The following is a 13,909-nucleotide window of genomic DNA, read 5'->3' as shown; positions in this document are numbered from 1 at the left end:
AAGAAGTGCTGTTCTTGGGCGATGATGATATACTGTGGCATACCTTTAGGACACATTTCACTAAAGAAACTAAGCCTATATTAGTTCTAATTTTATCTTACAATATAACATATTATATTTCCGAAATTATTATATTTCCGAAACCTACAAAAGTACATCAGTTGGGAATCTTGGAAAATAAGTCTATTCGCTGTCTGGAAGATGTGAGATTTTCTTTTCTTTTTAAGCTTTTCTCCATAGAAGGAAATATGTTCAAGATCTAGTATGGATTACCATTTCTTCAGATAGATTTTTAGATAAGTTTTATTTGTGAGAAATCATAAGTATATGTTAAATTTGCTTCAAAAATAAAATATTCTTCCGTAAACTATAAAGTTCGGGATAAGTCCGGATGGCAGGCCCCCACTGTTCGAAACGATATTCATTTGCAGATTTGTAGAAAGGCTTCTTAGTTCTACAATCAAATGAATGGTCAAACCCAGTCATATAATATAGCGGCCAGAGGAACAATCGACAGACTTTCTAATAACTTTGTTGTTTCTTAAACTATTTCTAACAAAATCCTATAACGAGGAGGTTTCAAATAAAGTTAAAACATATACCTGCGAATGCGAAGCAAATGGTTTCAGGCTTTCGAACCAATTTAGGGATGGGGAAATACTTTTGTACAGCCAATAATTTTGAAAAGTTTGAGTAAAATCGGACGAGTTTTCTAGGAACGGTCAGGCTAAGAAAAGTCGATCTATTACAAACATGTTCGTTCATAAAGTTATCAAAATCAAATTGGATAAATGTGAATCAGATTGGATTATAAGTATGTTATTTAAAAAAGGTACATTTTCAAAAAAGGGAATACAACTTTCGTACTTCTTGAAAACAAACTCATTCGACCCGCAGCTACAAATACACACGAGTACATGCCAATCTACGATATAGAGGTTTACATTATTATTAGAGACATTCTTGTAATAGGCTCTCGATTCGGATGGTATATTTGGGAGAGTGTTTATAGCGTTGGTTATTATCCAGCCAGTCCCTCCTCATATAAAATTAGTCAAGTCGCCCAGACAATCGGTAACATAGTCTGGCGCCGACTGATCATCCAATGCCACATCTGCTGCGCAGACGCCGCCACTCAGCACCAGCAGTGTCTGATAGCCGCACTGGCGGGCAAAGACGATGTCGCTTCCTGGGCTGTCGCCGATGAAGAGAACACGAGCGGGCGGGCTGCCCACATGGCGTTCTCGCAATATTGGCATCAGTCCGGCGCCAGGCTTGCCAAGCACCACAGGCTGACGTCCCGCTGCCAGAGCCACAATGTCAATGAATGCGCCAGGACCTGCAAAATAATACTGAGACCATGAAATGGAGAATGGAAGAGCGTCCACCCACCTATAACTTCGCCAGCCCCAAAAGGAACGACTCCGTCTGCAGCTCCCGCTATGAACAAACACTGAGGATTCTGCAGATACTGGTAGGCCCTCATTATCTTGGCTAGGGACATGTTGAAGTCGACATCAATGATGACGGCCTTTACTTGATGCTCTGCCTGGATGGCGCTTCGCAAATCGCACAGATTCTTGATTTGGACGCCATCCTGTTGCTAAAATTGCGTTGGAAAGTTTGAAAAGTATAAGCATGGAAAATGCTTATATGTAGATTGCCACCCACCTCTGGAACCAGGTGGAAGCCTTGGCTGAGCAACAGTTCCTTGAAGGAAGCCGTAGCCAGGCAATATATGAGGCCCTCAAAGTTCTGCGACTTTAGATAGTCGCAAACGGTCTGCGCCGGATGTACAATTTGTTGCTAATTGGATTGGATGGGATGGGATGTGATGTGATGGGCATTAAGTTACCAGTAACTACCTAGACCCACTCACCTTGTCTATTTTCAGCTGTGCTCGAGCAAATCTCTGAATATGTCGCTCCACTGAGCAGATGCTGTTGTTCGTCACAAAAGTCAGCTGCTTGCCTTGAAGCTGTAGCTGCCTAATGGCATCCGCCGAGCCGGGAATAAAGTCGCCCAACGTGTACCACACGACGCCTGCATGAGTGTGTTGCGGGGATATATACTATACGTCATTAAATCGGGTTCAATTCACGCTTTTGTCTAGACTTGAGTTTGGACTATCCCAAAAAAAAGGAGTGAAGGGGTATTATGGAATTGTGAAAATGAGGCGTAGGATGTGGCTCAGTATTTATCAAGTTCGGAATTTTAAACGAAGTACTTAACGGCTATAAAAACAAACTTCTATTTATCGGTGCTTCTCACTTTCTTTTCCGACAATGGACCAATCGCCATGAAATAAAGCCTGTTCATATTCATCAGCTTGGGAATTAAATTATAGCATTTGAAAAAATTGTGCCCCTAAATGGGGTAAAATTGTCCTCCAACTTTTAAATTGAGGCTGTTCATAGTGAGTGAGAATAAATGTTCAACTGTGTTTGGCCCAAAAAACACTAAATTCGAGGATTGGGACAAATTCGACCCCCATAAAGGGGTAAAATTGTCTTCCAGCTCGAAAATTGTGAATTTATAAATCTGCATTGCTGATAGGAAGAAAATACTTTATCTAAAGCACTTATTTCTAAGTAATATATTGATTCAATATTCCGCTACAGGGAACATAAGCTTAAGCTACTACGTATGTTTGTATGTACATTTGTATGAATTCGTACGCACCATCACAATCACAGAAGACGGTATCAAAAGAAGTGCAAAACGTTTGTAGCTGCTCTGCGTTTAAATCTTTCAAGTATTTTGGTTTTGATGGCGTCGACTGTCATTGAAAATAAAATGAAAACTTATCACTACTTGAAAGCCGCATCACAACCCATACTTACGGTGCTCCCCCCTTTGGTCTGTAGGTAATTCATGTTGATTTAAATTTTAGCTTTAACAATGGTTACTTACTAGACACCCATGCTAAGGAGTCTCGTGCGCCCTGCGTATCTTCGTGTTGCACTAAACCGCGTCCGAATCGCAACTAGACGTGAAACAATGCTAGAACCTTAATTTATTTGACCGCAGATTAGATTACATCTTGACAACTGAGTCTCTCATCTCTACGAGTGCCCAGACAGTTGATAGGCTTCAATTATGCGTACGTCGCTTCTCAATGATATACATACATATGTGTTTGTATATAGATATACACATACATACATATATGAACATATTTACAAATGTAAAAAGGTGTAACACATATTGAGACGCATATTCACGTTCTAATTTGATAAGAATTAAGAGAAAATATGTACGTATACGAGTATGTAACTGGGCCTAGTCTGAGAATTAGCTGGAAAAATGTATTTGGGGTTTTGTGAAATTCGACCCCCAAAACGGGTTAACATTGTTTTTTACTTCGAGTTACATCTGAATCTAGTGCAGACGTAAATACAACTCTGCCTGCTTAAAAGAAAATACTCAAGCCCAATACGAAGTTGAAAAACTGAATGTGGGCTTTTGCAAATTTAACCCCCAAATGGGTTAAAAACGAGGCTGCATCCAGTGAGAACGAATATGAAACTGCCTGGTTCAAAAAAGGGTGAAGCAAATCCTAACTTTGAGCCGAGTATCGTTTGACATTGTGTATATGTACATACAAGTATAAGGAGGCAAGCGGCTTTATGGGTCCCAGTTTAGACAGTAAGAATTGTTTTTGGACAGATTCAATCAACATTTGTTGTTCATTGTTTTGTGGGCTCCATACACCAGAGCAATATTCCAAGATAGGGCGAACTAAGGATATGCACAATGATTTCGTAGTGTACGGAGTGTACAGCTGGAAAACAATTATCTAGGGAAAGCAAACCATGCAGGATGTCAGCAATTTCGAAAGGAGAAATGAATATATTATTTGCGTTAGAAATAGGATATGGGTAGCCAGACGCACAAGCAGAAGATCAAAAGAAACAAAATACATGCAGTTGTCCACGTAGTAGTAGTTTACAATTGCGTGCCAACCGCTGCTTTATAAATGCCCAAATCTTTTCAATTGGGATGGCAAAGCGCAATCTAAAGGGCAAAGGTAGCTATGCTATTGAGTGTATTAGTAGATAAACTCCAGGAGAAATGGGATTTCATGTTTAAAATTAAGTCAAAACTCCACTTTAGATGACTCTTCACACTGAAAATTTTACAGCCCACACATACTTACGATTCTTTTAGTTCTTCTTAATCTCTTGTTTTACACTTGAACACATTTTTATTATTTGACGTAGAGTCTACGGGTCTACTTAAAAATAGGCACTTGCATTAACAATAACTAAACTTTAGCTCGATTTTATTTTGACCAGGTACATTATAAATAATTTTCAAAGTGGTTAACAGAACAAACAATGTATATATGTCTTAAGTATACGAGTATGTAGCGATTGAGGTCCGGCAAGGAAACAATTTAAGAACAACTGTTAATGGATGCAAAAGAAAAGATACTTTTATTTTTAAATTATGACTAATTAAATGAACCTTCCTCCCCTCTTTTTGATAATAATCAACGTGTGGATAATTATAAATTATACATATATAAATGGTGCACTGATTGTCCCTTTAACAGCCGGATAGGTGTCAAATTTTACAAGTATTTACATATTTATCTTTAATTGAACACTGAACAATTGTGATGTTATAAAAAAAAGCACACAGGGCAGTATATATGTTAGTCTTATAAAAAGTCTTATATAGGTCTTACAATAAACAAATATAAGAATACTTTTTAATACAAATTCGACTGTATTTCGAAACATGGTATGCCTTTTCATTCTTCTGCAATCATTAATTCGAGGGAGACATTTCATGTATATATACATATAATCGTATATATATTCAACTACTCATGGGGCACAACGTTAAAAAAATAGACATATTTAAATTCAACACGAAGTTCAATGAAATCTCAAACAGAAGTCGTAGCCTGGTCGTTACTATCTTCCGCAGGGACTTGGCGGTGTCGTAACTCTTGCTCCGGTGTGTGTAAAGCGTTTTCTTTAGCGAGTTGCGCGGCATGTTGCTTCTCGAATTCAATTATATGTTCGCGCAGCAAAAAGTTTTCACGTTTGATGCGCTTCAGCAGCTTGCCCGGCACGTCTGGGACAGCCCATCGAAGTATTCCCTGCAGAATGCCGATGATGTTCTATCCACACGAGAAGGGTGAGAAGATGAAGAAAGGCGTATAGAGGGGATTGATAGTATGTCTGTTGTGCCGCTTACCTGATAGATTACAATAAAAGCCAAGCGAGCGGTGAGTATTTTCCAGTAAATCATGGGCCGTTTATATGGATTTTGGTGCTCGGGTGGATTGCGGAACTCGGTGTAACGACACTGCGTAATGTTTAGGGTGGCATTCAGCGTGAGTGGCATCTCAAAATCGCTGGTGTTGAAGTACGCGAGCGTAAAGTTTAAATAGCGATCGGGTGTTTCCTCCTTCGTAATACTATAAACTAGTTTCGGTATAAGGTTGGAGCTAAATGCAATTATCATGGCCTGCCGTGGAAAGTCATCGCTAAAACAATATCATCTCACTTTGTTTTTATTGTATGGATACTTACGCTTGAGGCGACAGCAATACGTGTCACCACATACATGATATTGTGCCAGACGCCGATGTCGTGAGCTCGCATCCCTACGGGTCTTCGCATAAATCGCAACATCTTAATGGCATCCAGACGCACCTCGATTATATTGTTAAGTAGAGCCAGCAGCGGAGCCAACGGAAAGGCGATACTGAACAGCGTTATAAATCCATACTGCATCACTGCAAAGAGAGATTAGGAACTCATTAATCAACTAAAGATTAAAAAGATCGTTACGTAAAGTTGTTAACACTCATATCTCGAGGGCTTTTTTATTGTGCTGATCTGCTTATAAATAAAAGGAATCTATTGTTTTAGATGACCATCTTTCTAACCATCTTTCCTTTTGAGATGACAATCATCTTTCCGTTTGAGATAATCATCATCTTAATCTTAATAACAGCAATTATTGTCTCTACTGAGATGACAATCTTACTGTTTAAAATAACAATAATTTTGCTTTTTCAATCATATGACCTTTCAAGACGACCGTCATCTTTTCTTTTGAAATGTCAATTATCTTCTCTTTTGCGATGAGAGTCATTATCTCTTTTAAATGACAATTATCTCCACTTTTGAGATGACAATAATTTTCCTTTAAAGATAACACTCATCTTCCCCTTTTAGATGACAATATAATTCATTCAGATGACAATCATCTTCCCTTTTAGGATGACAATCATCATCCGTTCAAAGATGACATTCATCTTTTCATTTAAAATGACAATTATCTTCCCTTCCCCTTTTGAGAGGAAATTCGTCTTAACAAAGTATATTAACAAATTATGTAGAATCTCTACGACTAATTTCAACCATTGGAGAATCAAATATTTACCCATTTCCAAATACTCTTCATACAGTGAACTATTCGAGAAGGGTATTAAATTGTAATCCTCTGTCCATTGGCTGCACACAACCACCTTTTCTTTATGACTGTTCTTGTAGTTGTTCAAGCGGTGGAACTTGCGTATCAAATACGGTATGAGCATCTCGACAATGGAATTAACTGCCTGTTTGCCCACCATAATGATTACCAGCTGCATGCAGAGCTCCATTAAACAGCCGCCCGGATTGCACTCTTCCTGGCGGAAGCCGAGGATGCGATTGTATTTGGCAGGATAACCGACAAACTTGCCCTTGAGGAAGGCTATGTAGAAGAGCGAGGAGTAGTAATTGACAAACTGGAACAAATAATTCTTGATGGTCAGACTTTCGTCGTATTCCGTTTGGGTGCGGCAGTACTCGTAGTTGGTTAGACTAATTGCCAGCTTCGAATAGACCAGATCCAGCACTGAGATGACAACCAAATCGATTATACCTGCCGTTATGGGCAGCACCATTATCTTGTGGGTCGTCGAGTTCTCGTTCCCCAATATGCTGTGCGAGGCATTCTGCGCCATGCGATAAATTATAACCGCAAATATAGCTATCACTGATATGCAAATCTAGCGGAGGGATAAATGAGAATTATTCGCTGCAAATTGTGGACGAAATCGGAATACTCACAAAGAGCACCATGATGCTGTAGCTGGTGAAGTTTGGCAGGAATTTATAGCTCCAGAAAGGCACCTCGGTGTCCAAGGGTACTCGACCGTTGCTGCTTGTTTGAGCGCCCAGTGAGGCTTCCGTCGTGCCTTTTTTTGCGAGCTTCGAGTTCGCAATTTTTGCCAGATATTGGGGTCGCGGATGCTCCACGTGATGGGTGAAGCCGGTAAGGCCCCAACGATGCACCAGACCTGCAGAATAGCGCTTCCAAAACTCCAAATAGATGACTGCCCAGACGGACAGAACAAGCGCGAACACAACCGTCACATTATTGTCAATCAAATAGTTGTAACGCGATGACGTGCACGTATCGCTCAGCTTCCAAAAGTTGCAATTGCGATCGCACTGCGGGCACATAATTGTCGAGCCATTGTCCGCACATATGTCGTGGCTAATGGAATCGCTGCTCCAGGTCAGAAACCCGTATAGTATGCACAATATGCCGAAAATGCTGATCGGAATGAGCATTTGCGTATAGAAGCCGAGCCAGGCAAAGTATAAGGCGACCTTAGCTCCAAAGTAGTCCTTGATATAGTCCAGCGGCTGCAGTCTAAATTGAATTGCCATTGCATGTTACTGTAAACCTTATCGTTCCTCAAGACGATGTCTTCTATATCTATCTATACGGATACTCACTTATGCCACTTGCGTATGTTGGCCCACTCCTTTAACAATTTTTCTCGATCGCTCTTCTGCAATAGAAAGATTTTGAGAAATAAACAATACGCTTGGTACAATCCACTCACTTCGTGTAGCGTATACGCACAAGAATAGACGCCATCTTGGAGCAGTTTCTCGATCCCAATGTTGTCCGGCGTCTCCTCGCCCTCCACAAAATGCTGGCGCTGCATTATAAAGTTAATTATTGCATAGCGCGTGCTGGCGTCGAAAAAGTTTCGGTGGTTTTTATCGAACAAATGCAGATATTTGCGGGCGAACTCCATATGTATTCGCGGCTCACGCTCCTCAAAGTCCTTCGTGCTGAGTTGCACGGAGCTGAAGAGGCGTCGGAACATGCGAGTGATGCGCGTCTTGAACTCAAAATTGCCATCAAATATCAGCTCTTGGCCCGGTATCGGCTTCATTGGCATCTTAATTTTGAGTATTTCGGCATAGTGATAGAGAACATGGTCCGGCGCATGTATCTTAATGAATTTTTGCATGAACTGCGTCCCACAGAGCTCCAACTGCAGTCCTTCCCGCTTCATATTCGCCTCGAATATCTTCCGTTTGCGTTTCTCCTCCTCCTTCGCCTTGCGTCCCAACTCAAGCTTCTGGTCTTCCTCCAATTGTAGGCCATCCCCCTTGATGTTCGCCTCGTAAACTACGGGCTTGCTACCGCCACAATTGTTGCTGTCGTAGGCCAACACAAAGTCGACCGACCGCTTCTTATCCTCAAAGAAGCGGTACGTCTGCAAAGCAATCAAAATAATGGCAACACATAATGATATATACATATAAATAGCATCGAAAACTAAGCATTAGTTGCCATATCTAAATTAAAGTATAATTGTATACATAAAAGAGACGAGAAAAGTAACGCAAACAAGAAGGAACCCCTTTACCTGACCCTTTAAATAAAAGTTATTATTTCTATGGTAACTCTATGATACATTGCACTGATTTTTTAGAGCTGCAGAATACTAAATACGGAAACATCACTCAAAATTCATTATTCAAACAAAAAAGGTTAAGCTCCCAAGCTTCATAATGGGATAAGGTATTATATGAAACATACATATACAAAAAAAATTGGTACTAGGAATGCTTATAGTACAAAGACATTTTTCAATTATACTTAATAACAATCATAACTACTTTCGAATTTATAATTCCTTGCGTAGTAACAGTATCAGATTGGTTGGTATTGGTATCAGATTGGTTGATACTGCGCTCTTCCTTCACCGCTTTCGAATTTTTAATTCCTTCCTCAGTATCAGATTGGTTGATACGGCGCTCTTCCTTCAGCGCCTGATAGCACGAAATAAACATTTCGGAGATCATGGGTCTAAGAGATGTTACCTCCTTTAAAGCTTAACGCACACTAAACGTAAAAATCTGCATCCTAATATTTTATATGTGCTATCTGGTGGTATTTTTTATAAAGGGTGGGGCGTATTTATGCAGCTGTACCTTCTGATTTTAGGAATTGCGTGTGTTATTTCCAATGCGTTCTCACTTCCTTAAGATAAGAGTGGAATTCTCCGATAAAGCCGTATGAAGTGGGACAATAATTTTGCATCTACTTACAAATAATAGGCATATATGTACTTGTATATAAATTTGTTTAAACTACATAATACTTTCGTGTGCAATACTACTTGGCCCTCACCCCAAAAATTTCTCGAATACAAGGGAAACCATTTGTCCGTTATCCCAAAAAAAACAGAGTGACTTGAATTTTGAATATAAATTTTACCCCACTTGTGGATTGAATTTTCAGACTCTAAAATGGACACGTAAACAAAGAGATTGACTTTCATTTTATACATAGATAGATAAATATAGATATATAGAAAGAAACATTTTACTCCCAACATCCATATAGAAATAATTTCATTAAACGATTAACTAAATACTGATAGTGCTTACAAATACTACACGTAATATTTTTGGAACTACAACAAGTAAATGATTCTGCAAACGAAACAAAAATTATGGAATGCAAAATAAGAAATACGGGCATATACTCGTGTATATATAGGTATACATAGGTAGGTAAAAATCGATCGAATTCTGAGGACAACGGATTTCATGAATGCAGACAAAATGTTGGTAGAACAATATGTGAAAGCTAGTCCATATTTGTTTAAGTAAATATATGAATGTTGTATGTATTATGTACTAAAAAATTGCCATTACCCATTCCCGCAAGCAAACTGGAGAAAAGAGAAAAAATGTGCATTAAACAACTGGTATCTTGAGGTCGGTCGCGCAAATAGCACACTTTCAGGTCGAATATTGATGATGGTGATGGGGATTTTTTGAAAGATCACTGATCACCGATCTGATCACAGATTACAGATGCATTGTGAACGATAATGAATAGTGAGCGATATGTATGTGAATAGATCATCTTTCTAATGATGCATATCAGATATCTGCAGAGAGAGAAAGAAAGCAGGAGAGAGTGAGAGAGAGAGAGGGAGACTGGGTATGTGTGTGTGTGTGTGAAAGAGAGAGCGTACTAGTTATAATAAAGCATGTGTCGTCGGTGTCGGTGAGTGGATTTGTTTCTTGATTTCATTGTAAAAGAATGACTTGTGCTGTTGGTAAGATGTTGGATTCATTGTTTACCCTAAGTTTCCACTGGGAGTATGTAATTGGCAATTTCTTATTTTTGTTAGAAACTGTGCTACTTTGTCTTAAAAGACGTCTAGAGACCTCATCGTCCGCGTTTTCATTGCCAATGCCATTGCGATTGCCATTCCCGCTGCCATAGTCGTGGTTGGTGCGCCCATTTTGCAGCGACATCCGTCCGGAATCTGTCTGATCGGTGAAGCCATTGAGATGCTCCAAGGCAGTGGATTGCCTATAGCCCGGCTGCCAGGCGAGACGCATGTGACGAGCCTCATCAGCGGCCAAATCCACGGCTGAATGGTAGATGGTGTTGCGGGATTGTGAAAGTGATTTGCGATGTGCGGCCGCGGCGGCAGCCTCCGATTCGGCCAGCGATATCGTGTCAAAATATAGGCTCTCGCGCTCATCCATTTCCGATTCGGGATAGTAGTCGTAGTCGTGGGTGCGAACTGTCCGCGTGAAAGCGTGAAAAAGAAGAGTGAGATATTAGCGAATCAGTTTTCGACTTTTTCAACCAATTCCGACAACAAAATTCAAGCTGTGCGAAATGTGAGTAACAATTAAATAAATAAGGTGGGCTCATAACGATCGAACGCCACAAAATATTTCCAATATGAGACGAATTCTTATCGTATTCACAGGCTGCTACAATAATACAATTAAAAAAGATCGAAATCAAAACACGGAGCTTCCAAAAAGATGGATAGTAGTTAGGGGTTCAACGAAAACATTTATGACTGAAGTTTAGGCAAAGTTCATAAATCCAGATCGAGGTTTATCGAGTCAATTTTTTATAAATAGCATTGATAGCTGCAACGTACTACTAATCTATTGAAGATCAAAAAGGAAGTGTTTCAACTTAAATGCCCCCGAAACAGACATACAAGTATGTACATAGAATGATCGAAACTGACAAAATTAAACCTATATGAATTTTTTTTATGTATTATTCTTTATTTAAGATCAGGCCTGGGTTGGATAATTTTTTAAATTTTATGAGAACTCTTGCCTTTCATATCATGCTTCTTATACCCGCAATAGCTCGTTGAGCAATACCGGCTCAAGTATCAATCATTTAAGTGCAAATATTTGAGCGAGTTTTTCTAAACAGAAGATTAGCAGGGAACTAAAGTAACATACCCGTACTGTACTTTCTTCTCGTTTTTGGCACAAATGCGAACACAATGACGGATATATCTAGATCAATAATGTTCTATTTAAAAACTACTCTAGGTCGAAAAATGAGTACACATAGATGTAGTGATGAATGCAACGAATAATACCAACGTTTTGCTGAACAAGCAACTTAAAAAAAAAAAGTTAAATAAACTTATTAAAAGCGAGGAAGCTTTAGTGCTGGTGCGTTTGTTTGCTAATTATTATTGATATTATGTAGTTTTTATTTACCCGCAGAATACATATCGGCTGTAAGTAGAAAAGGTTAAGGATGTGACAAATAAAAAAAGGAGCCGTTGCTGAGAAGGGACTTGGGCCTGTGGTAAGCGAGCCTGAAAAGATGATCAATTTAGTAAGCGCATGAAGCTAGCAGAGTGTTGAAGCACCGAAACATTTCGTAACTCTAACATGAAGATCTTACGGCATCACAATGCAAAGTTGGCCAAAGTATATATACTATGCAGACTTTTTCCAATGCGTACCAATACCAATACGTTTACCAAAAGCTGCTATTGGCGTGTTTGTTGAACAAATTTGTTATTGTTTCCATCATTACAAGATTAGGACTGAGGCGTTGTAGCGATTGCAAAGTTATTAATATTCGTCGCTTCTGATAGCAGCCTAACGGCTTATGGACAAAAATCAACGCACTACGTCTACTGAAGCAGAATTGCGCCAAAGTATAAAGCTACAAAATAAACGCATTAATACAGATCTTAAGTAAACCCATCAGTAAGAGCTAGCTAGTGAATGAAAAGTCCCATGTTTTCGACTGGCGAATTTTTGCGGATGCTAGTAACCATTTAATACATTCTAAACTAGCTACCCATAAGTAGTTACTTCGCTAGAGATTTTTGAATGAGATAACATTAGAAAATAAATTATTGTAAGAGCCAATCGATTACCCTGCAGTAAAGTAGAGTAAGTAGCAAGTGCAAGGGCATTTGACTACCATGGGTACTGGTAGTAGATAGTGAATGAAGTAGAAATAGAAAGCGTTTGCGTAATGCTTAAGCGATCTGGTGGCAGCTTATAGGATCCCAGCTTTCTTATCAGAACGCCAGTCCCTATACTTTTGACGGTAAATAGACCGAGGCACTCAAACGCACACACAATTGTTTCAATAAATGCTTCTTCTATAACTTATATATACATATGTATATAGATACATTTTGCATAAACTGAACTGTGTAGATACATATACATATATAGTAAATACTTAGATGTACATATGTATGTAGATCAACGAATCGGTTTTGAATCAGTAATGGGTTTCTGCTTTCATCGAAGTCAACGATTAGGTCATGTTTTATTTTAACATATGGAAATTTTTATATGCATATATGTAGGCATTTGTTTAGGTGAAATTAATGCAAATATCTGTTATTTGCTCGTAAGTCGAATGCGCCACTTTAATATTTAATATTTAATTTTCGTTAAACGTACATGTGTGTTCAAATTTTAATAAAATACTAATGCTGGCCGCACTCTGAACCTTGAGATTTGTTTATATAGTATGCATGTATGTTCACCAAAGCGAGAATGATAAAATAACTCATACATACATACCAATCTACATATATGTATATACATATACGCATTACGTGCTTTAGGCACACATTTTTGGGGAAAGAAGCAAAGTTAATATTGGCACCTTAATTGAGTTCCCCTTTCGTTGTTGTGTTATTCTATCGAACTGTAACCGCCTCTATGACTAATTTATATTCCAAAAATTTACACACACATGTGCATACAAACATACGTATCATATACATAAATATGTACATATGTGTATGCCAATATTTATGTGTGCACAGTAGCATATAAATATTTACATATGTATGTATGTATGCACGTATGTAGGTGTGCAGATATGGCATGGCATTAAGAGTTAGTTGCATTGCTGGTTTGTACAACTGAATTTTTTATTTAGAACGCATTAGTGCGAGTCGTTAACCAATTGGTCCCCCACCTTAATGTCTCACCATGTGCCGCCCACGTTTTTGTTTCTATTCTAGCTTAACTTTCCGCCCGCAGTTGTTGTTTTGTACCACTGTTGTTGAATACTAGAAACAGTTAGCTCTGGACTCTACACTACAAATGTTTACGTCTCGTATGAATACACCAATCTATATACACTTGTTCATGTTTGGTATTTACACTATTAGTTGTATGGCTCCACGATCCGACATTGAATTAATTCATACTAGTAATACGATTACGCGGATGAGACCGGCACATACGCAGGTGTAGTGAGTATTCCAGCAGTAGTCAACAATTCACTGCAGTGTTGGAAAATACCGTCGGCAACAGCA

General features: G+C 39.0%; 2 protein-coding genes across 6 annotated transcripts; both read right to left on the bottom strand.

Annotated features, from left to right (window-relative positions):
- Positions 1–961: 961 nt before the first annotated feature.
- On the bottom strand, positions 962–2,921 carry LOC115633313 (phosphoglycolate phosphatase 1B, chloroplastic). Its single transcript, XM_030530742.1, has 6 exons — positions 2,844–2,921; positions 2,683–2,779; positions 1,880–2,043; positions 1,672–1,806; positions 1,393–1,603; positions 962–1,339 (listed from the first exon to the last, which is right to left on the bottom strand). The coding sequence occupies exons 1-6, from the start codon at positions 2,874–2,876 to the stop codon at positions 1,041–1,043; spliced, it is 939 nt and encodes a 312-aa protein (XP_030386602.1). The 5' UTR covers positions 2,877–2,921; the 3' UTR covers positions 962–1,040.
- Positions 2,922–4,252: 1,331 nt separating this feature from the next.
- LOC115633308 (anoctamin-1) lies at positions 4,253–13,860 on the bottom strand. Of its 5 annotated transcripts, XM_030530732.1 has the most exons (10): positions 13,755–13,851; positions 11,826–11,926; positions 10,416–10,867; positions 7,865–8,530; positions 7,755–7,810; positions 7,080–7,668; positions 6,409–7,018; positions 5,550–5,755; positions 5,212–5,484; positions 4,253–5,134 (listed from the first exon to the last, which is right to left on the bottom strand). In XM_030530732.1, the coding sequence occupies exons 2-10, from the start codon at positions 11,836–11,838 to the stop codon at positions 4,898–4,900; spliced, it is 3,102 nt and encodes a 1,033-aa protein (XP_030386592.1). In that variant the 5' UTR covers positions 11,839–11,926; positions 13,755–13,851; the 3' UTR covers positions 4,253–4,897. The 5 variants fall into 5 exon arrangements, with proteins under 5 accessions (XP_030386592.1, XP_030386593.1, XP_030386594.1 ...); XM_030530733.1 differs by lacking the exon at positions 11,826–11,926 and having other exon boundaries at positions 13,755–13,860; XM_030530734.1 differs by lacking the exons at positions 11,826–11,926; positions 13,755–13,851 and adding an exon at positions 13,580–13,689.
- Between the last annotated feature and the right edge of the window lie 49 nt (positions 13,861–13,909).

Source organism: Scaptodrosophila lebanonensis, unplaced genomic scaffold (assembly GCF_003285725.1).
Source record: "Scaptodrosophila lebanonensis strain 11010-0011.00,11010-0021.00 unplaced genomic scaffold, SlebRS2 tig00001418-arrow-arrow-pilon, whole genome shotgun sequence".
Classification (NCBI taxonomy): Eukaryota; Metazoa; Arthropoda; class Insecta; order Diptera; family Drosophilidae; genus Scaptodrosophila; species Scaptodrosophila lebanonensis.
This window is presented reverse-complemented; position numbering and strand designations above follow the sequence as displayed.

What these genes read in the sequence shown, in the direction of transcription:
- LOC115633313 (XM_030530742.1), bottom strand. Translation starts at nt 2,876, where the DNA reads ATGAATTACCTACAGACCAAAGGGGGGAGCACC. An exon ending in CGTCTTCTGTGATTGTGATG is followed by an intron (nt 2,044 to 2,682) that starts GTGCGTACGAAT and finishes ACACTCATGCAG; the next exon opens with GCGTCGTGTGGTACACGTTG. An exon ending in GCTTCCACCTGGTTCCAGAG is followed by an intron (nt 1,604 to 1,671) that starts GTGGGTGGCAAT and finishes ACGCAATTTTAG; the next exon opens with CAACAGGATGGCGTCCAAAT.
- LOC115633308 (XM_030530732.1), bottom strand. An exon ending in ACTCCCAGTGGAAACTTAGG is followed by an intron (nt 8,531 to 10,415) that starts GTAAACAATGAA and finishes ATTGCTTTGCAG; the next exon opens with ACGTACCGCTTCTTTGAGGA. An exon ending in CTTTTATTGTAATCTATCAG is followed by an intron (nt 5,135 to 5,211) that starts GTAAGCGGCACA and finishes TCGTGTGGATAG; the next exon opens with AACATCATCGGCATTCTGCA.